The 27106-nt window shown below is 32.3% G+C and overlaps 3 protein-coding genes across 5 annotated transcripts in view; 2 read left to right on the forward strand and 1 right to left on the reverse strand.

The window, feature by feature from the left end:
* The window catches only part of LOC148611360 (ATP-dependent RNA helicase A-like), a 34433-nt gene extending 31591 nt beyond the window's left edge, over positions 1-2842 (forward strand). For all 3 annotated transcript variants that reach the window (XM_088591823.1, XM_088591824.1, XM_088591825.1), the window contains one exon: positions 1024-2842. In XM_088591823.1, the coding sequence (XP_088447949.1) occupies positions 1024-1387 (364 nt within the window). In that variant the 3' untranslated portion in view covers positions 1388-2842. The remainder of the gene's footprint in view (positions 1-1023) is intronic.
* Positions 2843-8581: 5739 nt separating this feature from the next.
* LOC148611361 (large ribosomal subunit protein bL17m-like) lies at positions 8582-12418 on the forward strand. Its single transcript, XM_088591850.1, has 4 exons — positions 8582-8817; positions 10005-10076; positions 10743-10881; positions 11920-12418. The coding sequence occupies exons 1-4, from the start codon at positions 8638-8640 to the stop codon at positions 12180-12182; spliced, it is 654 nt and encodes a 217-aa protein (XP_088447976.1). The 5' UTR covers positions 8582-8637; the 3' UTR covers positions 12183-12418.
* A 2698-nt stretch (positions 12419-15116) lies between these two features.
* The window catches only part of LOC148611362 (DNA (cytosine-5)-methyltransferase 1-like), a 34205-nt gene continuing 22215 nt past the window's right edge, over positions 15117-27106 (reverse strand). The window contains exons 25-38 of the mRNA XM_088591849.1: positions 26563-26741; positions 25959-26032; positions 25418-25533; positions 25061-25132; positions 24582-24702; positions 22311-22462; positions 21855-21986; positions 21084-21286; positions 20586-20697; positions 20097-20246; positions 19627-19793; positions 18551-18794; positions 17787-17903; positions 15117-17424 (exon numbers count right to left, since the gene is read on the reverse strand). Of these exons, the coding sequence (XP_088447975.1) occupies positions 17239-17424; positions 17787-17903; positions 18551-18794; positions 19627-19793; positions 20097-20246; positions 20586-20697; positions 21084-21286; positions 21855-21986; positions 22311-22462; positions 24582-24702; positions 25061-25132; positions 25418-25533; positions 25959-26032; positions 26563-26741 (2025 nt within the window). The 3' untranslated portion in view covers positions 15117-17238. The remainder of the gene's footprint in view (positions 17425-17786; positions 17904-18550; positions 18795-19626; positions 19794-20096; positions 20247-20585; positions 20698-21083; positions 21287-21854; positions 21987-22310; positions 22463-24581; positions 24703-25060; positions 25133-25417; positions 25534-25958; positions 26033-26562; positions 26742-27106) is intronic.

Here is a 27106-nt window from a genome sequence, read left to right on the forward strand (position 1 = left end):
TTTTCAAATTATGTATAAATAAACAAATATGATTTCAGTTTTCTCTTCTTGCAAAAATCCTACTTCAGTTTTATGAAAAATTCCATTGTGATCATAAGCTAGTCAATTTATTCATAATAATGTGAAAGTACTTAATTCGTGGGTACCAATTTTTATGAATTAGGAAAGAAACACAATTTTGTGGATTCTTGAATTTGTGGTTTCGAGGTTTTCAGTATACACATTAACAGAAATCTCTTTTTTGATGGGAACCAAATTTCTTGGTTTGGCCTACCAACAAAAAAAAACAAACACGTAAATTGGTACCCCACAAACAATAGTTCTTTCACAGTAACAGGAAAAACACCCAACTAATTTTCAAAGAAAGGATATGAAATAGAATAAAGGGATTTGAGATGTTTTATGTTTGACACACCTAACAATACCACTGTGTTCAATATTTCATTCATTCATTAGAGAAGATATAGATATAGGTTATCATGATGGTACAGGACTACCTAATTACTCAACAGCAAGGAAATTAATTCCTCTAAATCTTGATCATTGATCAGTGGTTATTATAGGGTTATTGGCATTTAAAGATGAATAGCCTGACATTTCTCTTTTGATAACTCAATTTATATGATGTATATCATTTCTAATTTCTTTCTTGTGGAAGATTTGTGTCATGTTTTAATGAAATTTATCAGTTATTTAAGCTTGAAACAGTATGCAAAACTAATAAATTTGTGATAAGTAAATACAAAATACCTTTGAAGTAACCATTCATTTTAAAAAACAGATGACAAGTATAGATTGTTTAGTAGTGAATAGATTGTCATGGTATCTATTGTTCATGTTAGAATCAGGCACACCCAGTAGTAACAGTGATTCATTATTTTTTGCACTTCATGATTTATCATTTGCCTGACTTTGATATCACCATGTACTTCTAAAATAAATAATGATAACGGCAGTCTTAAACATTAAAAAGCTTTTCTGATATACCAGTAACTCTTAAATGTAATTATTCTTATTTTCCAGGGCTAAAGGTTTAGGAGGACCATCGTTCAAGAGAGGTCGTTTTGGTGGTGGACATTTTGGAGGAGGTGGTGGAAGAGGCGGATTTGGTGGACGTGGAGGATTTGGTGGCAGAGGAGGTGGAAACTTTGGTGGAGGGTCAAGGGGAGGTGGTTTTGGAGGGGGATTTGGTGGTAGAGGAGGATATGGAGGCAGAGGGTTCAGTAGTGGAGGAGGGGGCAGAGGGTTTGGTGGTGGTGGAGGAGGAAGGGGTTTTAGTGGAGGTGGAGGACGAGGTTTTGGAGGTGGTGGATTTAGTCAAGGAGGAGGAGGTTTTGGACGAGGCTTTAGTAGTGGAGGTGGATATAGAGGAAGAGGGGGTTATTGAGACAAAATCATGTGAAACTAATGTGTTCATACTGTATCATTTTGTATCATTTTTTTAGGAAAACCTTTTATATGAGTTTTTGTGTATATTATATTTATTCTTTTGTATTGTATTTGTAAGAATTTTATGCAGTTCTGTAATTAAGTAAAGACACATGGTAAATATCTTGATCAGGAGTAGATCAAAAACGTATGGCCAATACTATATGATAGCTGCAGTATTGTATGGTATGGTGGTTAGCGTGCATAAGTTTTTATTCATATATTATTTTACCATTGTTAAAAGATGATACTATGTATTTTTTTTTTTTCAAAATCATTGTTCTCATTTAGGAACTGCACTGATTCCAGCCCATGGACAAAGTTATTTTACAAAACATTGTATTTTTAGCTCACCTGGCCATAGGCCATGTGAGCTTTTGCCATCACTTGGCTTCGTTGTAGTCATTGTTGTTGTTAACATTTTGTGCAAACATCTTCTCCTTTGAAACTACTGAACAGAATTCATTGAAACTTGGCATGATTATACCTTAGGATGTCCTTCACAAAAAAATTATGTTTGGATTTTTTAGCCTTCGAAAAAACATGGCAGCTATTACTAAAAGTAGAACATAGGGGTCAGTCAGAAGTATTTCACATATATCTCCAAATTGGTTTGGTTAACCCAAATTTTGATAGGGCAAAAATATTAAGCACGAAGATATCAATCTGTGGTCAAGTTTTTTAGTTAATCTGTTTTGCCATGTTGGAGTTAATGCCCATTTTTTGACATTTTTTTTTTGCTATTTTAAATGTTATTTCTTTCAAAAATCTTCTCCTCAGAAACTACTTAACAATAAAAGTTGGAATGATTGTTCCTTAGGTCTGAGGGTTGGGAATTTTTATCCAAGAAGAAACATAGTCACTTTTACAAAAACAGAATGTTGCTTATCAAGTCGGATGAGTGATTCAGGCTCATTAGAGCCTTTAGTTTAATATTATGTTAACAAATATAAACCATTATAAATTGTTTGACTATTGAGTTTAATTGCTATTAAACAAGAAGTATGCTGCATTTCTACTTTGTAAAATACATGTGGTTGAATGATTGAAACAATTCATATACTTTAGATTTCATTTTTATTAACAATGCTTCATTTTATGTAAGACAAGTTTTATGTATTCTTTTTGGTAAATGTTATTATACCACTGTAATATGAAAGTGCACTCACTTTCCAGAAATTCCTGCTTTAATGTTATCTTAGAACATGCGTATACCATTCAATCTGTCAATGCTCTCATTTTTTCCTATGTATAGGCTTACATTGTATTGGTAAATTTGTTATGTCCTGAACATTTCGATGAATATATGTTATAGATTTGTTGTTTAGGCTGTTTGTGAGTAAGTGCTGTTACCTATTCTTGTTTTGTTGTTATAGTGTTGATTTGAAAGAAATTAAAAGAATTTCTTTTTTGAGTCATCATCTTCACTTCTTTTAGCAGCCTTCTTATTGTTTTAGTTAACATCCTAATATCACATTAAATCGTTTTTTTGTAACCTGTAAACATTGCTTAAAGACAGAATTGTAGGAATTTTTACAATCTGTAAATTTTGCTTAAAGACAAAATTGTAGGAACTTTTACAACCTGATATGTAAACATTGCTTAGAATTGTAGGTATTTGACTGAATTTTTTACATACCTTCCTGCAATGTTTTCCCCATTTAAGAAAAAAAGGTTTGCAAAAACTGTGCAGCTTGATACAACTGCTGTTTTCACCACCGGAAAGGTTGGGGAAAGTAGGGACACACCATTCAGAATAGAAGTGGCCTGTAATTCAATACAACCTCCAAAATAATCACAGTCTTCCTTTTGTGTTACTATGTCAAACAGTTTATAACATGTGTATTCAAGTTATAATCAGGACATTATTTGGCTCTTAGTTTCTATGTGGTTTAAGTCACAACCTCCAATGTCAATCCCAGCCTTCTTTTGTACTATGGCACTGTGTGGTACAATATCAAAGAGATCCATTAATTTTTACACAAGTTACCAGGTATTGTTCCAAAACCAGGAAACTGTATATTTCTTGCCCTGTTTCCTATATGGTAGAAGTCACAACCCCCAAAGTCAATCCCAACCTTTATTTGGTAGCATGGCATCGTTTTCATTTCCATATAGATCGATACACTCATTTCAGGAGATGACAGATGCCAATGACAAAGCCACTGACACTGATGAGGATGATAGCATGATACCATCACATAACTGCAATTTTTCTGCAGTGGTATAAAAACATCTGAATGTGTTGATATGTTGGGTCTTCCCCATCATTCTAAAACTAGTAGTATTTAAAGTTAAAAATGACAGAAAATCAAATTGCAACATCCTAGCAACTTCACAAAATTTGTGACGCCACAAATTCAATTCAGTTCATGACTTGTTAACAAATTGTTTATGCATTTTGACATTTTCAAAGAGAATGGTTGCAGTATAAAAACTTTATTTAACGTAACATTTTTAAAAGGAATTGAATGTTTTGGGGCAGTAAGTCTTCTTAATCATCTGAGTAAATGAAGATCAAAACTGAAACAAGTAACATTAAGAGCATCAGTTTGAACATACATTTTGTATAAGCAGTCTTGACATGCATTGATTTAGACAGTTCTTTAAGGCAATGTTTCATTTTTCATATTTCTAATATCAGAAAATGATTTCTTAAAAAAAAAGATGATAAGCAACTTTCTGACTCCATTTTTTTTATTTTATGATATCAAAGAAGGGTAAAAGCAAAATTACTGAACTGATAGTATTTAGGGAATAGTCAAAAGGACCGTCTTAATACGTGGGTGGATAACCCCCGTGCACCCCAACGCATTTTTTGTAATTATTTTTTGTTTTGTTTTTGTCTGCCACTTTTTATACCTTGGGGCAAATATCCAATTCTTGTGTTTTTTATTCTTCTAACTTCTACTTTCTACAGAATGATGTAAATTGACATGTATAGATATTATCAGACAGGCACATACCTCAGCTTTCCAGTGGTACCAAAAGAATTTCGGTAACACTTATGGCAGCGAGGGCTTTAGACAAAAATGAAAAATATGTACCCATACCCCCACCGAAAAATCACATAAATTGGCATATTTTTCAATATAAAAAAAACTAGAGTACCTATGCTTCAGTAGAATATGGCTTGTTTTGTATTTATCATAGTCAGAATTTATCAAACATTGCAAAAATGCGGTTTTCGATTTTCCCATAAAAAAGTTGCATAAATTCGACACTCCATGTTGTTGCTCATCCAAAACATCTCAAATTTGGTATCATTCGATAGATAATTCAATTTTCTAAAGAATAAACTTACGAAAAACTAATTTTCATGAAAGAAGTTTCAAAAAAAAAGTTGAAATATTACCCTACCCCTTAAAAACTCGTCTCGGTATCAAACAAAATTCTCATTCACAGAACACTGTAAAACTTATATTTTAGGCATTCATAATTAAGGTCATAATGTATCCAACATATCTGATCAATTCATGCGCTAAGTTCACAACTATTATAAAATCGTAAAAAGGGAAATTTTCAGAATTAAAGATTTTCTGCTATATCACCCATTATTGTCATTTATTCATAATACCGTAGTTCAAACTAGCTTTTGTATAATACAGTACGTTCATATAGTATCTTGAAGATATCTACAACATTTCCTCCAGGACTGGCGCTAAAAGCCCTAATTTCTGGTCACAATGATTATAAAATGATGAAAAGGGAAATTTTCAGGATTTTAGAATGGTATAAAATGTATAGGAACTCTGAAATTCATAAGATATCAAATAAAAATGATATTCAATTATTTGAACTAAAAGACTAGCTCTCGTGGTTATTTAAACAATTTAATTAAAGACAACTAGAAGTTCTCTATCAATTGAAACAACTTGTATATGTTCTTATGTGTTAGGTTAACATTTTTAAATGATGTGTCAATCATTCATCGTAGATGCTTCTTTGAAATCTTACAGGCTATCACAGTAATGAAATAAACGAAATCATGTTAAAACTAAAATATACGATTTTCTGATCAAATGAGTGATATTCTGTACTTCTGATTACTTTCCATTTTTGAACATTTTGTCGTCTTTGGTATATTTAAGCAGAGAAATTGAGCAGCTATGCTAGGCAAGTTGTATGACTGATACATAAAGATCTGCATGATAAATGCCAGAAAGACATTGTGCATTTTGTGTATGCTATAAACGATCATCTTTCATATTGAGGCAGAATTTAGTAGGTTAGGGTACCATTCTTTCGCCCGAATGGCCTTAAATAAGTTTATAATTATGCACTACGTACTAGGTCTCATTAGAAAGCTTAGATGCTATAAATGTATTTGAATACACAATAGCTCGTTTATATGTTGAAAATTAACATTTAGGTTCGTTATGGAGTCTTTTTCCGGGTTAGGAGAGGCAATATGAATTTTTTACTGAAGCATAAAAACACTAGGGTGTTGACAATAAAACAGAATTTTCGGTGAGACAGGGGTACATATTTTTCATTTTACTCAATAACCTTAAGTATTACCGCAACTTTTTTGGTACCATTTAAAAGCGGAGACATTAGGCTACATGGTGATATCTATATATATATTTAGATTCTTTTCACATGATGTTCTGGGAAGACTTAGGCGCTCGAACATGCGATTCATAAAAACATTGACTTTCGTCTCAGTGGGGTACAAAGAGTCTGATATAGAGAACAATCCGACAATATTTTTGGGCGATAAATGATCCGGTGGGTACATGAAAATCATCGTGAAGTTGATTTGTTCGGGGTGCACGGTGCACCTTCATGGACTATCTGTTTAACAAATGGCAATACCAGGGCTAAACCAGAATGCTAGAAACCACCGCAATTGTCCTGACTTGGTACAGCTAGGGCAGCTTAAAATTGTAAATGGGCAGCACAAAATTTTGGAACAAAGAATAAAACAATATATCAGCAAATAATTTCTTGATATCTGGAAATCCCAATCGGTGGTTTGGTATAAATGATAATAAAAATAATGACAATTCTAACTATCAGAAATCAGACTCTTGATATCAAACAATCATTTTCTAATACAAGGGAGCTATTATTTGATTTTTAGGGGGCTGGTTCAAATTTTCTTTCCTACCTTCTTATTTTGAGAAAATAGAGGTCCTGCCCTTTTTTCTTCGGCTTAGAATGCGGATTTTTTTTTCTCTAAACAAAAAAAATATTAGGACAATTTTTACCATGGGCTCAAAGTTGAATAAAAAGGCAAGACAATGATGTATGATTAAAAAATCCAGGAAGAAATTTAAAAAGGCTGGAAATGCAAGTTGGACGCAAAATTTGATACTAGCCATCCCCTCTTCCATGGCTACCGAAAAGGGGTCCGGACATCTCGGCTAACTCATATCTCCGATTACCACTTGGCCCGTAATTGATATAATTTTAAAGAATTGATGCGTTCATGCCATTAGCTTGTGCAAAATTCACAGGAAGGCACCGACCATTTTTATAGTGAGGGGATGGGGCTTAGATTACTTAAAAATAATAATAAAATTATATCAAACCTGTTAAAAACATTTTTTTTAACCACCATGGACAGAAAAAAATATATGATTCGATATTTCCCCATTACTTAACTTTGTAGATTATTTTTTAAATATTTTTTAAACTCCGGCTGCTGCTGAACAAAATCATTATTTTCGAGCTTGTGCGAAAAAAATTATAACTCAACATAAAATCCAAGGCCCCTCGAGAAGAAAATGGTCTATGCCTAACAGTCTGTGACAATCTAAAATTCCATTTTCATCACTAAAACTAACGGCAAAGTTCCTTATGAAAATGTTTTTAGATACAGGCTATTCATGCAATCAATTCATAAATTAAAATCCAGAAAATTTTATTCGAATAGTTAAAAGGGGATTTTATCAACCTATGTGAAAATTGTGTAAATCTGAATATTTGTGACTCATACATCGTAAAAAACATGAATGGTTTGTCATTTGCATATAATCAAGTCATTTTTAATAAAGAGCTTCGCGGAATACAGCATGATACGACCACAACCGTCAAACTCAGTTCACTTGAGGCAAGTGTGGATTTTAACACACTTAAGCACAGGAGCCTACTGTTCATTATTCACACAACAACTGGATTGGACACAAAAAAGCACAAAATTTGAAAATTAATTTAAAATTTTCAAAATTGACCAAAAAATATTAAAGTTGAATACTGGCGACATGAGTTATGCGAGAACAATGGATTTTAAGTTGCGAATCAAAATATTCTGGATTGTAACATTTTGAGAATGGTATGTCAAAACCAAACACGGTCACTGGTGTTTCTCATACTATTTGTCATTGATTCATTCATATCTATTAACCTGGGAAGCTGGTGCTATTGCTCGACCCAAAACGTTGCTTGGATAGCCTCTCTGTCTGTCCTTTTAGAAACATGTTCAGCGACCATTATTTGAACAACGGGTCATTAGTTTCCTTAGGACTGTCCATTCCTTAGGAATGAATGTCGAAACCCGCATTATTTAGTTTTCACTTGTTTTTCATAATTCATACTTGCAATATCATTGTTTTCATCTTGAACTTGGTACGTCTTCACAATGTTCTAGTTAAATTTCAAAGGTCACATTGTCTCTACAGGTTGGGTCGACAGTTTTCACTTTAAGAACCTTTTTTCCCCTGACGAAGATCGTAAGGCAGAAAATTCTGGCCTCATTTCTATGTTTTTATGCGTTTTATTAATATTTTATAGCATAATTTCCAAAGAATAAAAATCGGATCAACTATAAATGTTTCCTATCAATTCTAATGACGACACCCATTTCCCCTTTTAGTCTCTTATTTCCAAAAGGGGTAGGGTTAAAACCTCCAAAAACTGTATGGTCCTCCGTCAAGTCTTAGAACATAGGCTTGTAATTCAATTACAGGTCTACAGCATGCTATTACGAAACAATGTGTTAATATTTCAAAAAGAACGTTCAATTTTACTCAGGTTATCGAATATTTAAACTAAAGTTAACGAATACAGACGGTTACGACGTCGACGACGACAGAGTGATACCATTATACGACCGGGAAAAAATTGCGGTCGTATATTACGAAAGTACGGAACTATATCCGTCATAGACTTGCATATTACGCAGGCGACTGGTTTCCCATTATTATTAGTATCTATGACCCGATCACATTTTCCGCAAGTTCCAGATCCCGCGATTGGGAAATAATGTCATTGAAAATTCCAATAAGACCTACTCCACGCAAATTGAAGAAATCCTTAGGTTTTGGTAGCGGGCCATCCGAAAGAATACGATGTCTTCAACAATGTGTGACAGGACTTATTAGGCACGAACGAATAGAAGCATCATATACCCGATGTGATGAAACACGCGGTTATGCAGAAAGGGTAGGTTTTCTCCTTTTTGATTCATGATTTAGGTTTTAAAATTCAATGGAAATAGTTTCAGTGGATTTTGGGTTCTGCATAAGTTAAGTTAGGAATTTTGTAAACATCACATCACACTATAAAAAATGCTATTCAATCACCACTACTATATAGTATATTCACACCACAATAGAAGAGGGAGGTTTAGTGCAGTGTAAAACCTAGATTTTACCCACCATTTCGTTTGAAATGCATGTACCAAGTCAGGACCATTACCAGCTCTGGTAGTGTAATATGTATTTTGACAGATTTATTTTGGACTTGACTTAGTTAAGGATCAGATTTGTGTTTGGTAATTTTGTTGTTATCCTCATTTTTTCTACTACATAAATGGTGCAATTATCTTGGCTCCCAGCAGGGACTTTATTTTTAATATATACTTCCTACTCCCAGTGGATGGATGAATTTCAAATTTGGTGTGTGGCTATATACATGTATGCATGGGGCATATCAGTGCTCCAACTAGAAATTAAAAAGGGCACTTTCTAAAGTTTGAGAACTACACTTTTCTGGCAAAGTAGTTTTTCCAGTTGTTTTCATATTTGATGAAAGTTTTTTTTTCGTATTTTCTCTTTAATACTCAATTCAATTTGCAAATCTATGCATTTCTACTTGCATGTTGTAATACAATATCATAGCTGACTGACTGACTGAGAGGATTTTAACATCCTTGACTCCTCTGTCTTGCAAGGACAATGATCAAGGTTGCTGCTAACAAATTCCCAAAATACATGTATATCCTGTTGCAATTTTATCATGCTTTAAAATAATAATTATCTAATTTATGTTGCTGCTGATCTTGACACATGATGTTTTAGTGTGAATATAAATTTCTTTTCTTCATACTTTTGTAGGAAATATTGCGTCAAGGTAAATAAATTGACCAATTGAGTGCAAAATATCGGTCTATTGTCTTACAAGAAGTTACCTCCATGCATCTCTATCCTATGCTGTTCTTTCTTACTCATTCCAGCTCTTTACCATTTCATGTCTGCCAAGAACGCAAGTTGCTTATCACATATACCTTCATCAACAAATATATGTGTACCCTGGTACTAGAAGTAAAAATGTTAACCTTAATACAAAAATTGTACATGCATGTAGTAATCTGTATAAATTTTAAAAAAAATTTCTACAATTGATTTCAGCTGATACAGATAGCTGCCAAACATGGGGACAAGAATCAGTATGCAATGGAAATGGCTGACTACTGGCTTTTAGTAAGTGTATTGTTGAATGTAAGCTAGATATGTTTCCATAATGCAGTGTCATCTCAAAATTCTAGTGATATTAGCAACTGGTGACATCGGCATCAAGGTTGTAGTCAAAATCAACACCAAGTGATGTTATCATTTATTTATTTATTTATTATTTTTTGTTGTCTGAGACCTTTACTTCCAGTAATCAATGATGCAGATTACTACGATTTTAAGAATGGGCCATTTCTTCACATACTAAATAAATATTTGTGTTTGTTTCTGAAAATTTTGTTTAGTTTGAATATACATATTATTTTAGGCTTTACCTATGATGGTCATGGCTACATGTATTTATACTAAAATAATAACTTATTTTTATTTATTGATGATGCAACACCATTTTGTTATCAGTGGTGTTTCAACCAACTGGAATAAGCACAAGTTTCTAGAACAGTAACACCAACTGTGTGACTTTGTTATATGTTCAAACAATCACCTTGAATTAGGTACAATATATGTCATACATCATTTCAAGTTCAGAACAATTTAAGCCAATCATGTTACAGATACCCCATCTATCCAGGACATTACTGATGCTCCATCTTTATAAATGATGCATGGCCCTATCTAATCCCAATCAATGGTTAATATTAAAGCAATAGAATTTAACTCAACAATTTTTTTCAGGAAAAAGATTTAGTACATAAACTATTTAAAGTCTTAGTCCCAAGATATCAGAACAACAGGAGCAGTTACACACAGATATATAGGCTACCACAACAGTTACCAGGATACCCTCAAGACCAAGGAATTTTAGAACTAAAAGGTACTGAATAAACATAATAATTAATCAGGTGGAAATGTTTGTGAAATCATCTGTGAATATTGTTGATCACAAATGACAAATAATTCAAATGTTCAGGTGCAAATTGGAACTTTCATCATGGAAGGTTTTCATGGATCATAAGTTCTTCAAATGAATTATGGTTCCATGGAAAAAAACCAACAGAATATGTGTATTAAAGGATAAAATTAAATGTTTGATGTGTATGCTTGACTGAATGGTATTCTTATTGTCATATTTATACATATATATATATATCATTCTTGACCTACAAGTATAAGTTTGTTTTAGTTGAATTTAAAAAAAAAAGAAAAAGGAAGATTATGAAAAAAACCATGATACAGTTTTTCACCTTATTTCATTTTGTGTTGGTTTCATTGAAGATCTGTAGGTGTAAAAAAACTTAGCTTTTATAGTTTATTTGACAATTGGTCTGATACTGAGGAGCACTTTAGTCTGCCCTTTTGAATAATCAGTCAGGTTTCTTTTATTCAACTAAAATTACAGAAAATTGTCAGACAGAAATACTGGTTAATTTCTGGTCAAAAGCTGTACAAGATATCCATGGAAGGTCCAGTGGGCCAATACATTTTAGTAAAGAAAAGAAGTAGAATGTACCTGTCTTCATAAAAGTCATGCAAAATTAAAATTAAACAATTTTGAAAAAATGGCATTTTTATTTTTTATGTAACTTAGCTTTAGATATTTTTAGTTGGATTTTTCTGATGAAGCTTTCTGGTAAAAGATGTTTTAGGTGAAAGTTATTTAAGAATGTGTCACCAAAATAAGCTTATCTTACCTGTAAGAAAATTCTTTACCTCACAATTATTTTTTTCTAAACTAGAAAGACCATATGAAAATCTTACAAGAATTTAATTCTCTGAAGCATGTTAAACATCAGAACAAATAGTAAAATATGTAATTATTCCATTCACAAATCACCCTGCATGGTTCTTAGATGGATAGCTACTTATTACATTGGAGTTTTTCATCACCAGAATATTCAATTATCTGTTGTAGGTAACCCATACCCACCAGTTATCCCAAAACCAAGAGAAACAAAGTATTTTCTTACTAACATCTTAGTAGATGAACTGAGAAAGGAGCATGAGAGACAACACAGATCACCCTTAGTCAACAAAATCTTACAATCTTCAACAGAAAATGTTGACATTGACTCTATACAAAAACAATATATACAGGAAAATACTGACAATAATATCACAGAAAGTGATGGAAGTGTGGTTAGTGAAGAAGCTGATGTAAATAAAAATCATAAATGATCTTTGTACTTTGACATAACCAAAATTTTTGAGATTGCATAAAAACATGGACCTTTTTAAGTCGCTAATATTGTTTGCAACTTTTTGCACCTGTAAAGTTGTAATTTCAGTACTTAACATTCGCATATGATTTGCATAACTATATATTACTACACCACATTATGCTGCAGTTCTGTGCTGTAAAACTGTCAATTCTAGCTTCATACCAGATCAAAAGAAACCTTTTAAATACCATACACAGGTGTTCTACGTATGTTTTTTACTTGTATGAGAACAGGAAGTTTACATTAAGAGATGAAATGTTCGGTTAGCATTGAACTCAATGTAATATTACTCAGTCTCTGATTCAGACACAGAGGCTTGTTACAATTGACTACATTGGTCATAAACATTAACAGAGCCCTGATATATATTAATATATATATTTTAATCTGGTTTCCTTTTCAATATCATAAGCAATCCAAAGATCGCTAAAAATTTGAGAAAAACTTGCGGAACAAAAACATTACCCACACTTCCATTCAAAAGAGTAATCATATCAAGGGAACCAAGATTCTAGCAGAAGTCATCTGATTTTAGAGCATATCGCATTCATGTTATTTTGGATGTTGAAAGTCAGCCAAAATCAGTGGCAAAGTATATTTGATGATTAGCGACTTTGAAGACTTTGAAGACTTCAGTCTTGATTTATCAAATGAATAGAAAAAAATTCTACTCATTGGACATACATGTCCACTTCATCAAGAATTTGAAAACTCTTTCTTGCTGTGTGTCCCAGAGGTTACAATGGTAATTCATAGAATTTAAATTTATAACTCAAAAAAGGCATATGGATGTCTATAAAATTGTTCCATAACATTCTATACAAAAATCAGACTAGGATTCATTTGGGAAAAACAAATATTTCACTGATATCCAGACAATAGCAACTATAGGTAAATGAATCTCTTTTTTTGCCACAAGGTGCCATACCACTGAAGAAAGGCTGGATTATATTTTGGGCATTGTGACTTGATGCAAATAAGAAAAAGGTTGCTACACCTAGCTAAATGTTCCCTACCAAGTAAAAGTTTAAAACTCATCGAAGTACAGAATAAACATCATTGAAATCGCTATGCAATGTGGAGGTATTATGAAATGTAAATACAACAACACTAGGAACAATTTCTGTATGTCCACAAAGGCAACTAATCATGGTTTCAGAGGAGCTGTGTACACTAAGATTCACTTTGAAGAAAATGATCCAAGTCCTGTAACTCCCTTGAAGTTTGTCAAATTAAATTTGTGGTTGGCCCGAAAGGTATGATCAATAAGGTATTGTGCATCACAATCCTATAGTGCTGTCAAAATAAATTTTAAACTAAAACAAATTGCAACAGACTATATTTTGATTCAAATACATAGCATTATTTCCTATATATACACAGAAAGAAAAAGCATTTAAAAATCTAAGTTGTGGAAAACTCAAAATAAGCATTGAAAATCAATATGGAAAGTTACATTGAAAAGGGGAGGTAACTGTAAAAATAAACTGTTTTTTCTCAGACTTTGTTCTATTTTTTCTCGATTTCATGTAAAATATGCTTATGTCAAACTTTTTTTCATAACAACCATCGCACATAATATGCAAGACATTTGGTTATGATGGGTAAATTGAAATTTTGGGTATTTTTTAATATTCATATTTTCTGGCACTTCCATCATTTTTTATTTTATCTTTTTTTTTAAATTGGTATTGTTTACATCTGCTATCTATTTATCAATAATTTTGCCTTCATGAAAAGAATCTTTTAGCCACAAAAAGTGGAATAATAACTTCATCACATTGGAATTCCTGAACTTCATTATCTGGTTTACTATTTAGTTTCAAAATCCAAGTTGTTTGGTGAAAGATATAGAACCTCTTCAGAAACTCGATGGTCTTCTAATTAATGCTAAAATGTCCACTATTGCTACACTTTATTTACCGGTATCAGATACATTACATGTACCATGATTTTGTACAAAATTTTGGTTTTTTTTTTCAGCCATTTTTTGTTATCTCCCCTTTCCACTGTTAATTTCCATTTGAAATTTGAATTGCTTATTTTGAGGTTTCCACTCGTTAAGATTTTGTTAGAATTTTTTCTGTATTTGGGTCATAATGTTATAGATTAAAACTTAAATTATCTTCTGCTGCAATTTGTTTCAATTAAGGATACAATTTTGCTATATTGACTGGACTATATAACATTTGAATAAAATCCATCCAGCAGTGTCAGATGAGCAGTATAAATGAAGTGTCACTAAAGGTTCAATGCCGGAAAATAACTACTGGAAATTTTCTTATCAAAATGACGCTATAATGTGATTAACTATGTATGGTGCCTTACAATCCTACAAAATTTGAAGACACATTCAGCTGTTTTAGAGTAAGAGGAGTTGCATGCAAAAAACAATGTGATTAACAAATGGACATAATTACTATGTTACTATGCACCTTGTAGCAGGTGACAATTAGGGGCTGAAAAAGGCCATATAAAAGCATATTAAAAAGAAATGTATCGCTGTGAAAAACCCAAAAAATGAAGGTTAGGACTGATTTTGGCATTAATGAATGGAATTAAAGGCCACATTCTGGTCAAATTCTATTCCTGTGGCAAATGTCTTATCATAATCAAAATTTAAAGGCTGTATCAAGTTGAATGATGTGTCCATACTTGCCCGAACTGTTCAGGGTTGTACCAAGCTTCTGTTGGTTTTGTCATAAGAATGATTACATTTTGTTAAATTCATTTTCTCCTATCTTACCCTAGTAGTTTTATCCTGATATACATCATGTCTGATGGCTGTTTCTTTATATGTGCAGTGGAATTTCTGGTTGATTTTATATTCAATGAAAAGTTTTTAAAGTTTGTATGAATATATATGGAAAATAAAAAAAAACAAAATGAAGAAAACTTGAGAATTTTATTTTCTTGCTTCACATCTTGAATGTTTTTATTCTCTAATATTTATTGTACATCATCAGAAAATTTGATTTCTTCTAAAACAATGCATATTACATGTATTTAATTAAATCAAGATTTAATTCAGACATTTACACTTATTGCTACTTGTATATGCATTAAGACATAAAACAGTTAATTCATGTAACCCACTTTACCCAGTACCTTACATGTTAATTGTACTTGTAAATTAACTACATCAATTCTATTTACAAATTCAACTATTTATTAATGTAGGTAAAGATTATCAATATTTTGGCACATATATTTTCCTATTTGAAGAAAGCATGTTAGGCACACACAAAAAATTAATTCCAAATTAAATCACCCAAATGATAAATAAAAGACTGTGTTAGTACATTTTATGTAGGTACAGAACTTGTTAATTAAATTTAACCTAACCTGAAAAAAAAAACAACAATAAAAAAACAGTTGAGTAATAAAAGTTATATTTGTATACAACAGTAACCCAATTCATATTTATACTAAATAGATTATGAATATTCATATACATTAAAAATCTATTAATAAATTATCTACAAATGACATTCATTGAACTCATGTACACAACTAGCACTTAAAATGTATGGACACAAGCACTGCATTCTACAAATTAATATGGTATGTTAAATCTTATCAACAACTGGAAAAATAACAAATATACACATATATTAACTTGCTCAACATTCATATTTACAAATCTTTAAATCAGAATACTGATAGGAAATGTTCATTTTGTAAATCAAAGTAACAAAATATAATTACAATTTATATTGTTTTGATCTTACCACGCAGAAAAGATTATATACATCAATAACTCGTAAAAATAACTACTTAAGTTTTCAATATTATGAATGGTTGAAATTTGTTAAACAACTTCATTTCAAACAATTTATTTTCATTTCAATGTTAAGTTTTTGTTCTTTGGATATCAAAGGTTTAATAAACAGCTGTGCTGGAGAATTGAATGCCCCCATTCACAACGTATAAAGTCCCATAACCATGCAACAAAGAATAGTCCCACTTAGTCTCCCAACAGTGTTGTATCAAAGACAAATTTAAACCATGTGTATGTTGATCAATTATAATCAAATAAAGCAGGCAATGTGTAATTAATATGAAATTTGTCAATTATAACACGTCTAGGAATATTGTTGACAAGTAATTTGCCTCCATGCTGTCAGTTAGCAGTGAAGAGAAATATGTGGATTTTCAGTATCATTTAGGAAAACAGTATCTAAGATCATCGCACTAGTAATACATTGATTTTGGTGACCTTTTTTTTTTCGTAAGTTTTACAGGTAGGCACCAATTAGACCATTTGATCAGGGAATTCACAATGAAATACTGTGAAAGTATTTAAATTCATGGTTTTGAGGTTTTTATTATACACATCAATGGAAATTTCAGTTTCATTGGGAACCAAATTTTGTGGTTTGGTCTTCCCATGAATACCACGAAAATTGGTACCTCACAAATAATAGTACTTTCACAGTAATGAAAATGCTAATTTCAATAGGCATACACAGAGGTAAGTGAGACTAATTAGAAAAGAATGATAAACCTGAGGCAGATCCCTTCCATGAAGACAGATGCTGTATTACTGTACTCTGTCACAATCACATATCACTCATAAAACACACTTTGATTTTATAAACAGTTGGAAGGCCAATAATTTAATCATTTGTATCTCCAAAATTCTTCCTAGAGGTAAAACATTGTATAATTGTAAGTATTTTTGCTCACCAGAATCACAATTCATGAATACAGATCCAAGGACAAAAAGAACAAATTCTACAATGTGATAAATATAAACCAAAATCATTCATCTGTTATTCTATCTACAGTTATTCTATCTCACTTTTCTTTGTTTGTGAGGAGAGAACCCTTGATATTTTTCCCATCATAATCAGTACATTTGTTATGTTTTAACACTTCAAAGTAAGATGTTTACTTGTATCAGCATCTAGATGTTCTTAACAATAAGTTAGTATCCTAACAACAAGGTCTAACAAAATATCTTGTTTCATCATACAAAGGGTCTGACATACATGTATACAAGTCCTATATCAGCATCTAGATGATCCAGGTTTGACAGGTGAGTCCTCCACCTTACATTCAGTTTCCATTTCCTCTTCTTGTTTGACCTCTGACTCTTCCTCTGTTATTGGTTCCATTTGAACTTTCCACTCCAGACATTTCTTAATTTCTAGTCCTATTGCTCTGCCCATTGGAGGAGGTACTGCATTTCCAACCTATACAATAATAGTGAATTCAAAAGGTGTAAAAATGGCCATAGGACCACCATATTCACAATCGAATGTTGGATCAAAACACAACATAAAGGCAGCATCTATCCTCTAACATGGAGTAGAACATTTCAAAACAAGATCTTATTTGCAGTCTTAGTTTTGAATATCATATTATTGTACAAATGAAGAATATTTAGAACTGAACATAATCTGTGATATCCAATTTGTTGGTTCAGAAACAACATTTTAACAGAAACAAGTTTTTATTGAATTGTTTTATTCATTTTGTTATAAACCATCAACTACATGTATTTAGCTTAATAACTCCCCCCTTCCACAACTTTTGCCAATTTCACATAAATCACCTGTCTATGCCTGTCAAGGATAGTTCCAAAGAATCTGTATGTATCTGGGAAACCCTGAGATCTGGCACATTCTCTTACACTAACTACTCTGTGCTGTTCTGGATGTAAAACTCTGCCCTGAAATATGTCACCATAAACATGAATACAGGATCCTGACTTGGTAGTCTGATGATTTGTGGAAGTTATATTTCATGATTAAGAAAAGGATAAGATGCCACTGTATAAGTATGAAAATTGACTCTTCTAATTTCATGCTTATTCATGTTCCACTAAAATAACAAAAATTAGAACACTGGGCAATGCTTTTTTTTTTTGATTTACAGCATTAATAATTAATTTTGTAAATCAGTCCCTTTTCAGAACTATCAAATAATATACAATTTCATCTTAAATCATTTATTTTGGGTTCACTTTTTGAAACTGCAGCTTCAGATTATCCACAGGTTGGTGGGTTACTAAATAAAGTACTGATTTTACCTAACCAAATGGGTTCAGAAACTGAGATATTGACTTACATTTAAATAAAAGTTTCACAAGGGACCAGTATTTGGTTACTGCTGTTGATACTATAACCACTTATTTCCTAATAGCTAGAGTTTGTACTGATTTGACCCATCTCTTTCCCATAGGTTCAGGGTTAGTTACAGCAGTTCTGACTACATCAATCTATTTCGAATACATTCAGTCAGTTACAGAGGTACTGACTAAACCAACCTGCTATCAATATGTTCTGAGTTAGTCACTGGAATACTGATTAGACTCACCTGTTTTCCCATAGGTTCAGGATTGGTGACTGTGGTACTGAAGAAGCCATCCCACTGCAGTCTACCATACAGTCCTGCCCAATTGTTATGTCTGTTTCCAGTATGAGGTAGACACCAAGGAATCAAAGTGTTAAACTGTCTGTCCATAGGGTCACATGACTCCTTACCCCTAGCACACGTACAAACACCTCTCAGACTACCATTAGATGCTTTACCATTTCTCTTGTCATGATGGGTGTATTGCCTGTTATTACATAAAAAAAAACCAAGTTCTTCGGTGTCCAAGCAAGACCAATAAGGAAAGTCAAGGAAATTAAATAAGTTAGTTTTATAATGTATCCACGTAATTTTTGGTTATAGACATAGTTTTCTAACTTTTAAAATAAAGATGCAAAATGGTTTTCAGATTTAAGATTCAAAATTTATAAATTTAAGTGTGGACAAGCTGGTTTTTATTAGTTTAATAATTATGTATGTCATTCATGTCATTTATTTAAATTTGATCTGTACTGTACAGTGGTCTAAGTTAATATTCGCTCCATTGCATTTTGCTTCACATTGAGCCTAAAATCGACTTACTGTTATTGGTTAAAATCTACTATGCACATTGAGCCTAAAATCGACTTACTGTTATTGGTTAAAATCTACTATGCACATTGAGCCTAAAATCGACTTACTGTTATTGGTTAAAATCTACTACGGGGTTGGATGTTCTAAATATTCCACTCGTGATTAGTATCTCATTTTGGTATAAATACTCAAGAGCTTTGTACAGTATTTCAATGTGGAATTAGAAGGCCACGAGATATATATAATAAAAAGCCGTACAGCCAGTAGATAAGATCCTTTCAATGCCTTTTATATGTGAATTTAGTATTTTCACATTCATGTTTTCTTTGGGCCATCAAATACCATCAAGCCCCACTTGGTCACATAATTGTATTTAGACATGATTTTCAGAAAGATCTGATTGTGTGCATTGATCTTTCATCTGTCATCTTTAACTATAATTTGCCCTTCTATTCCTTAAGCTACTGGATAGAAGACTACATTACATAATTTCATTAAAAACTTACAATTTCTTAGTCTTTGTGCCATCACTTAGTCTAACCTCTAAGTTAGGAAGATCTCTCCAGTCTGACCCTGGGGCAAGGGGGATGTGCTGCATCCTGGCATGTACCAATGGACTCATATCTTTACAGATGTGGTCCCTCAGAATAGGCTGATGTTGTTTGCCTCTGATCTGTAAATAACAAATAATATTGTAATTGTTGCTCTGAATTACTATATAAAAGTATATTATCTTTTCTTTTTTAAATTTTTATTAAAAGGAAAATCTGCAGATTGAAAACAGAATCCTAGACTGGATAGCATTGTCTAACATTCTTGTAACACTGAGAAAGAGATTCTTACAAAAATAATTATTAAAGAAGATGTCAAATGCAGTTGTTACTGAACAAATTTTCTAAAGTTTCTAAAAAAAAAAAATTAAAGTTGAATAACTTTGATCCCCAATTTCCTATTGTCACCCAACATGAAAACCTACCAGTTTCTGGAAATGAGATTGTGGATCTCCTTGGTAAGAGATTTCTTCTGCTTTGGCTCCATTTCTGATCTCAGGTAAGTCTGACATTGTATCTCTGATTGTTATAGTTTTAAAAGGAGCTGACTCCATTCTAGTAATGTTTGACATAAACTGTAATATATATGGAGTCAAGTCATGATCACTGACCATAGTGAGAGAAACTATGTTTAAGTGTACTACAAGTTAATGCCACGTCATGTAAATAAAAATAACTCAAACAGTAACAATTTTCTAAAGTATCTCAGCTTCAGCTGAATCTTTTAAAACTTGAATGCATTCATTTTTAACCTTACAAGAAGCAGCATGATTTCAGATGTTTTGTTCTTTGCATCATCCCAATAAGTACAAATTGCAATATATCATTTCCTTTCTCACTAAGTTTACAAATCCAACTGTACTTTCACAGTTAGTGATTATCTCCCTTACCATCTTTCCCCATTATTCACTTACCCTCTTTTCATCCACCTGTACAGATAACTGCATGGCTCTGGGAGCAAACACATGCTGAGGTTCTGGATAAAATGGTAGTTTCTCTCCTGGTGCTGCTGCTAATATAATAGCTCTGTAAAATAAACAAAGTTGTCAAACTGAAAGTTGATGTTGCTTGAGTCTAAAATTGAATCCCAAGACTAAGCATTTCTGTAAACATATCAAACGGCTGTAGTAAGTAGCTGCAGAGAAAACTGTTAGAAGAAAGGTTCAAACAAACAAATGGACATACAGAATAAGGGATAGATGGCAGGAAAGACACAATGATCACAATATATCTCCCACTTTCAAAACAGGGTTATTTAGTACTTCATCACTTGACCTTTTACATAGTTACTCTTGGAACTACCCTTATGTAGTAATGTTTAAAAAAACTACACAATGATATATTTCATTTAATTACCCATTAAACAACAGAAAATGCAATAAAGTAACTTTTTAACAAGCCTGATGTCTTACCTTCTGCGTGTCTGTGCCACACCATAAGAGCCAGCCTGTAGTACCCCAAACGTACACTGGTATCCTATTCTGATCAGACACTGTAATGCCAGCTTTAATACCATACTACGTTTAAATGATACAAAGTTTCTTACATTCTCTAACAGAAAGAACTTGGGTCTGTAGTAGTCACAGTAACTCAGGTAGGAGGATATCAACGAGTTCTGAAAATGTACATAAAAAATCATGAATGAATTAGGATAGTAAAATTAAATATACAACTTAGGCATAATCGCCAAGCCAGAAACATTCAGACTATCTGTTGATTACATCACTTGGCAGTATCTAATACATCTGCAAATATTTAATCTCAATATTCCTGACTTAACCATTTGTACCATAGGGTAGCTTAAACTAACATAGGGATTTTTAAGCAGGAGTGTTTCCTACTGTGTGGTTCGTTCAGCATAGCCACTGAATGGTATTCAATTTAATAGTCTGTTTCAAAGTACTTTTTTACTATAGACATGCCAGACTAACAGGAAGCAGAATCAGTCATTGTTAACCTATTATAGGGTAAATAGCCAGGTCAGTGAATGTCATTGTTTACCTATTAGTGGGTAAATAGCCAGGTTAGTGAACGTCATTGTTTACCTATTAGTGGGTAAATAGCCAGGTTAGTGAACGTCATTGTTTACCTATTAGTGGGTAAATAGCTAGGTTAATCTTCTACCCTTTCTATTTTCATGCTTGCAATGGGATCATTTTGACTTTACAATGTGTGTAAAGTACCTTAAACATGGAATATTCTCTGGAATTAAATCTGTTCATCCCACTGAATCCCTGGCATGGTGGTCCTCCACATAACAATTCTACTTCTCCTTTCTGTGGAAGTTTCTGTCCCATTCTGTTTGTTGTCTCACCCTAAAAAGAACATTCAAAACTCTTGGCCTCAACGTTAAGAAAATGGAAAAAAATATTTTAGCTTAGGAAAGCTCTTAAATTCATGACTTCAAATAATAAAAAAAAAAAATCAGATATGAGAAAAAAAACAATGTTAAGACTTACATAATTTTGTTTTTGTATTGATGAAACATTTGCTAGTCTTAGCCTTGATATCACAAAATTTAAGTAAAGCATTATTTTAGATAGCAATTCAGATATACATTGTTCAAATGCAAATTTTATAATTTTAAAATGTTCTAATTCACACGTCCCTATATCACTTCAGTGTTCTATGTTTCATACCTCCATGACTAGTTTAAGAAGTTCATTACAGTCATCAGTAAATACTGTACATCCAGGGTTGTTTAATCTAAAGGCTTGGGCAGCTGGCTCCTCTTTCTCTATAGCCCACTTACTATCTGCAATACCTGCCTGGTGGAATCCCTCAGATAAACCTGTAATGTGGTTAAATACATGAATGTACAATACAAGATTACTACAGATGTTCATATGTCCCCCACTGATTACATAAGAAGAAGAGCAAGATTTGTTTCTCCTGCAAATTTCAATGAATTAAGTGATGGTGTAGATAGCACATTAACACTTAATAACAAAGTGAAGCAATCTGATAAAAATTTTCAGAGATGCATCTGTACAATGATGTAGATAGATATATTACCATTACCACAACCCTCTGTAACATTGTATCAGGGAATAAAAAATTATTTTTCCATGAAAAGATTATTATGTAAAACAGGTATCATTTCTATGTGCATGCAATGCCCAAAATGTTACTATTTATCAGGAATTTTTTGCATAAAATTTTTTTTACCAGTTTGAAAGGGAAAAGTTGCCAGTTAAATTTTTGCTGTGTTTAAATTTCATGTTTTAACATACACAAAAATTTCTTCGTATAAATAACCATCCAAACTTGAAACAAGATTTCCAGAAAAAGAAACTAATGAACCATGACATCTTTAGATGCACTGTAAGGAGCATTTTTAAGAATTAATCAGTAACATGATGTTTTGATTGAATTCAGTTGAATAAAAAACAAGAGGCTCCCAGGAGCCTGAATCGCTCATCTAGTTTAATTTTTGCCTTTCAAGGGCAATAACTCTAACAAGGCGTTGCACAATTTTGACTCCATTTGATTCATTGGAGACTTTTGTAAGCCTTAAAATAAGGATCATTTCAGCAATTTAAAGCCATTAGCTAAACCTATCAGATTTGGAGATGTATGCAAAAATCTGATGTCTGACCCCATTGTTCTAGAAACAGCAGCCATGTTTTTTTTAACGATCAAAAATCCAAATAGTCATTTTGTTACAGATACCCTATAAAACAAAAATGTCAACTTTCATCGATTTTTGAAAGTAATAACATCAAAAACAGCAAAAAAACCTCCAAAAAGGGCAATATCTCCAACATGATTCAACAGATTTTCACCAAAATTTAACCACAGATAGATCTCATCATGCTGAATACTTTTACCTGATGTCAGAATTTGGATAAACCTACCTGTTTTGGAGATATCTGCAAAAATCTGCTGTCTGACCCCAATGTTTTATTTTTAGTAATGGTGGCCATGTTTTTAAACAGATAAAAAATCCACACGGTCATTTTGTTAAGGATACTGTATAAAACAAAACTACCAATTTTCCTTGAATTCTGTAAAGCAGTTTCTGAGGAGAAGATTTTTAAAAATAATAACATCAAAAACAGCAAAAAAGTCCAAAAAGGGCAATAACTGCAACATGGGTCTACAGATTTTCACTAAAATTTGACCACAGATAGACCTCATCATGCTGAATACTTTCACCCTTGTCAGAATTTGGTTAAACCTAACTTTTTGGAGATACATGCAAAAATCTGCTGTCTTATCCCTATGTTCTATTTTAGTAACGACGGCCATGTTTTTTAACTGATCAAAAATTCAAACGATCATTTTGTGCAAGATACTCTAAGGAACAACCATCTTAAGTTTCATCCAAATCCATTCAGTAGTTTCAGAGGTGAAGAAGTTTGAAGAAATTGTTAATGACAACGAAGACTGACGCCAAGCTAATAAAGGAATTACAGCATGCTATATCTATATTTCATTAATATGGCTAATTCTAGATGTTATCCTTGGTAGGAGAGATCTTTAAGTCTCTCATGAATTGATATCTGTGGTGTCATGTGCTATCTTCTAATTAGTTTCATGATTAGCATCCAAGCTGCAGATTCAATACCAGCAATTCTTTTGTTATATTGGTACCTAATTAGGGTAGCATAATGAATTGAAGTAGCAATTATAACCTGTAATAAGTGTTTTGAAGCAAAATTTATTAAGACAAGGCCAAAGGGGAAAGGGTATATATTAATGGATAATTCCTTTTTGAAAGATCAAATGCTGCAACTTATAATAAGAGAAATTTTTGCTGTGGCTGGTTTTAGCATTATTCATGTTACCAAGAACATAGCAAAAATTAGATACATGCAATACAATCAGTATTAATTTAAAAATTCAATCAATCTCAATCAGTATTAATTTAAAAATTCAATCAATCTAGCTAAAGATAAGAAACCTACCTCCACATCCAGCAAATACATCCAGACATCTAAGTGGTTTCCATTTTATCTTTGCCTCTTCTGCTTCTTCTACTATAGCTGATGATTTCCCTTTACCTTTTCCTTTCCCCTTGCCTTTACCCTATGAGAGAAATGAGACAAGATGACTGCTTTGTCAAAGCCACAAATATTGAAACCCAAATTATAAGAAATGTCACAGTACTCTACTTTTCCTTTGTTAATAACTGACAGAATTTTGTATAAGCTCATACACCAAGAATGGACATTATACATGCTGCTGACCTTCAATTATTCTCTTATAGAGTAAGTAAGTAATCCTTGACTTCCAGCAGAGGTGAAAATTTTTTTCAGGAATTACATTCATAATACTTGTACCATGAATTTCTGCCATAGAACTCTAATAATTCTAAATTTCTGTACTCAGAGTTAAAAACCAGAACTTCTATATAACTAGTCTACAACATAACCAAAACTCTAACCTTTCCTTTGCTGCCAATCAATCTGGCTTTACTAGGTGGTTCTTCAAATGTTTTCATCTCACTGTCATATGCCTAAAATAAACGCTAGCTTATACACAGGTTTACCAGTTTAAAAAAGCAAAAATGAGTAACATGAAAAAAAATTTCCACTACCATGACCTTGTGCTGTTGACATTTTATATATGAACTTGAAAATCAACAGGTATCCAGTAATTTATTAAGAAATAATTGAAGGATAAAGATTATCAATGCTATGGAATGAAAGATAATAGCAATATAAAATTCAAATTCCAAATTGTTTTTAGAGGTGATATCTAATTTCATGAAAAGTTGTGAATTGATAATACACATGTATACCTCTGCAAAGTAGAACCTATCTGAACCACCAAGGAAGTAAGCCTGTAGGTCTTGTAAGTTGTCACTGTATAAAACTTGACATTTCCCTTTAACTAAATCAAAATCTATGGTGGCTTCTGCAATAGAAAAATAGTTGGAATAAATTGGATTGCAAAAAACAATTGTCACAAACTTTCACTAAAATAAACTGGATAATGAAGTGAAGCTATATTGTATATGTCTAGGCCAAAACATGTACAGATTTCAAAAACAAAAAAAATCACTGATAAAGTGTGTAGACAAAATAAACTTAGTTTTACTAAAACCAGATCACCTCAAGTTCCTTCACTGTGTAACCATTTAGATAAAATAATCCTTAATTGCTTTTTAGGATATTCCTAAGGTCTGAACCATACACATATGGTCCTTATAAACACACATTATGAGGATTCTTTTTGTTGAAAAATTTGAAGTTTCATTAGAAGATTAAAAATTACATGCTGAGACAAAATGTAGAATACATTCAACAAAATTTTAACTTTTGCCTATTAATCCTACATACCTTCTTCAGACCAGTATAGCATATTCAGATCACAATGGTATGTTGATGCTACACCTTTGTGGGTGTCTTCAGGTCTGAAATAGAATGAAAAAATAATTCAGAAAACATTCATAGTAAGACAGGTGAAACCTGAAAAAGCTTCCAAAGTAATTTAAGTTCATACTCCAACATAGTCTCAGAGCTACTTGGTCTGATCTGATCTTTGACCAACTTAACGTAAGTTTGGATAACACCAAGTAAATATAAAGTATGTGACAGAGACCCCTTTTTGCAGAATTTCATTGGGTTCTGTAGTATATCAGATCATTGAACTTTTTACAATTTTTGGACTTCTCCACACTTTAACTTCCTCCAGAAGCATACTTGATTTAAATTGACATTACAGATTACTAAGATATATTTTATGCTCTTTCCTAGAGCTACGAACATAAATTTCTTGATTAGTGACTTGTAACGTATTAATAATTAGTTAGAAGGGATATTTTTACATTTTACTTCAGTAATACTTGTTGAAATAGAACCAGTGTGAGGGACAGGAAAAACACAACATGTATTCCCCTTTTGTAGGGGACATTATTATTAAAAATAGGATTAAGATATTTACCTGTAGTATTTACAAACTTTGAGTTTAATGTTAGTCATGTCTGGCAGCTTGGATCCAGGAGATTTTTTACAGTATATGTCAGTTATCCTAGCTATCCTGAATGGAGTTGGTAAGTCTTCGTTGGATCCTTTAATGTACTCTGACTTCCTATAGGCTTCTGTGTACAGCTCTTCATCAACCTTAAAAATAAATGAAAGTTCCTTAAAACTTTTATAGGTACAAGATACAAAGAATTAATTCTAAATACAAAGGAATTTTTTTATTTTATTCCAATTTAGATTCATATACAGTCCAGTCTTTAAAAATTCTTAACAAATTATTGCTATTAAGTATGATGTTGGCGTTACAATGAAATAGTCCCCATTACCTAAACCTTAAAATGTTTACCTTGGTAACTGACAGGGATTTAAGCTCTCCTGAAGACTAAATATGTACCAAATATTGTTAACATTTACAGAAGTATGTTGATTTTTTTAACAAGGATGTTCTTGTAAAAATGATGGATGGAAGGGCAAAAAGTAGCAAATTTTAAGTTCATTTCAAT

This window comes from Perna viridis, chromosome 7 (genome assembly GCF_037379345.1).
Source record: "Perna viridis isolate PV_CMFRI_1.1 ecotype Kerala chromosome 7, ASM3737934v1, whole genome shotgun sequence".
Classification (NCBI taxonomy): Eukaryota; Metazoa; Mollusca; class Bivalvia; order Mytilida; family Mytilidae; genus Perna; species Perna viridis.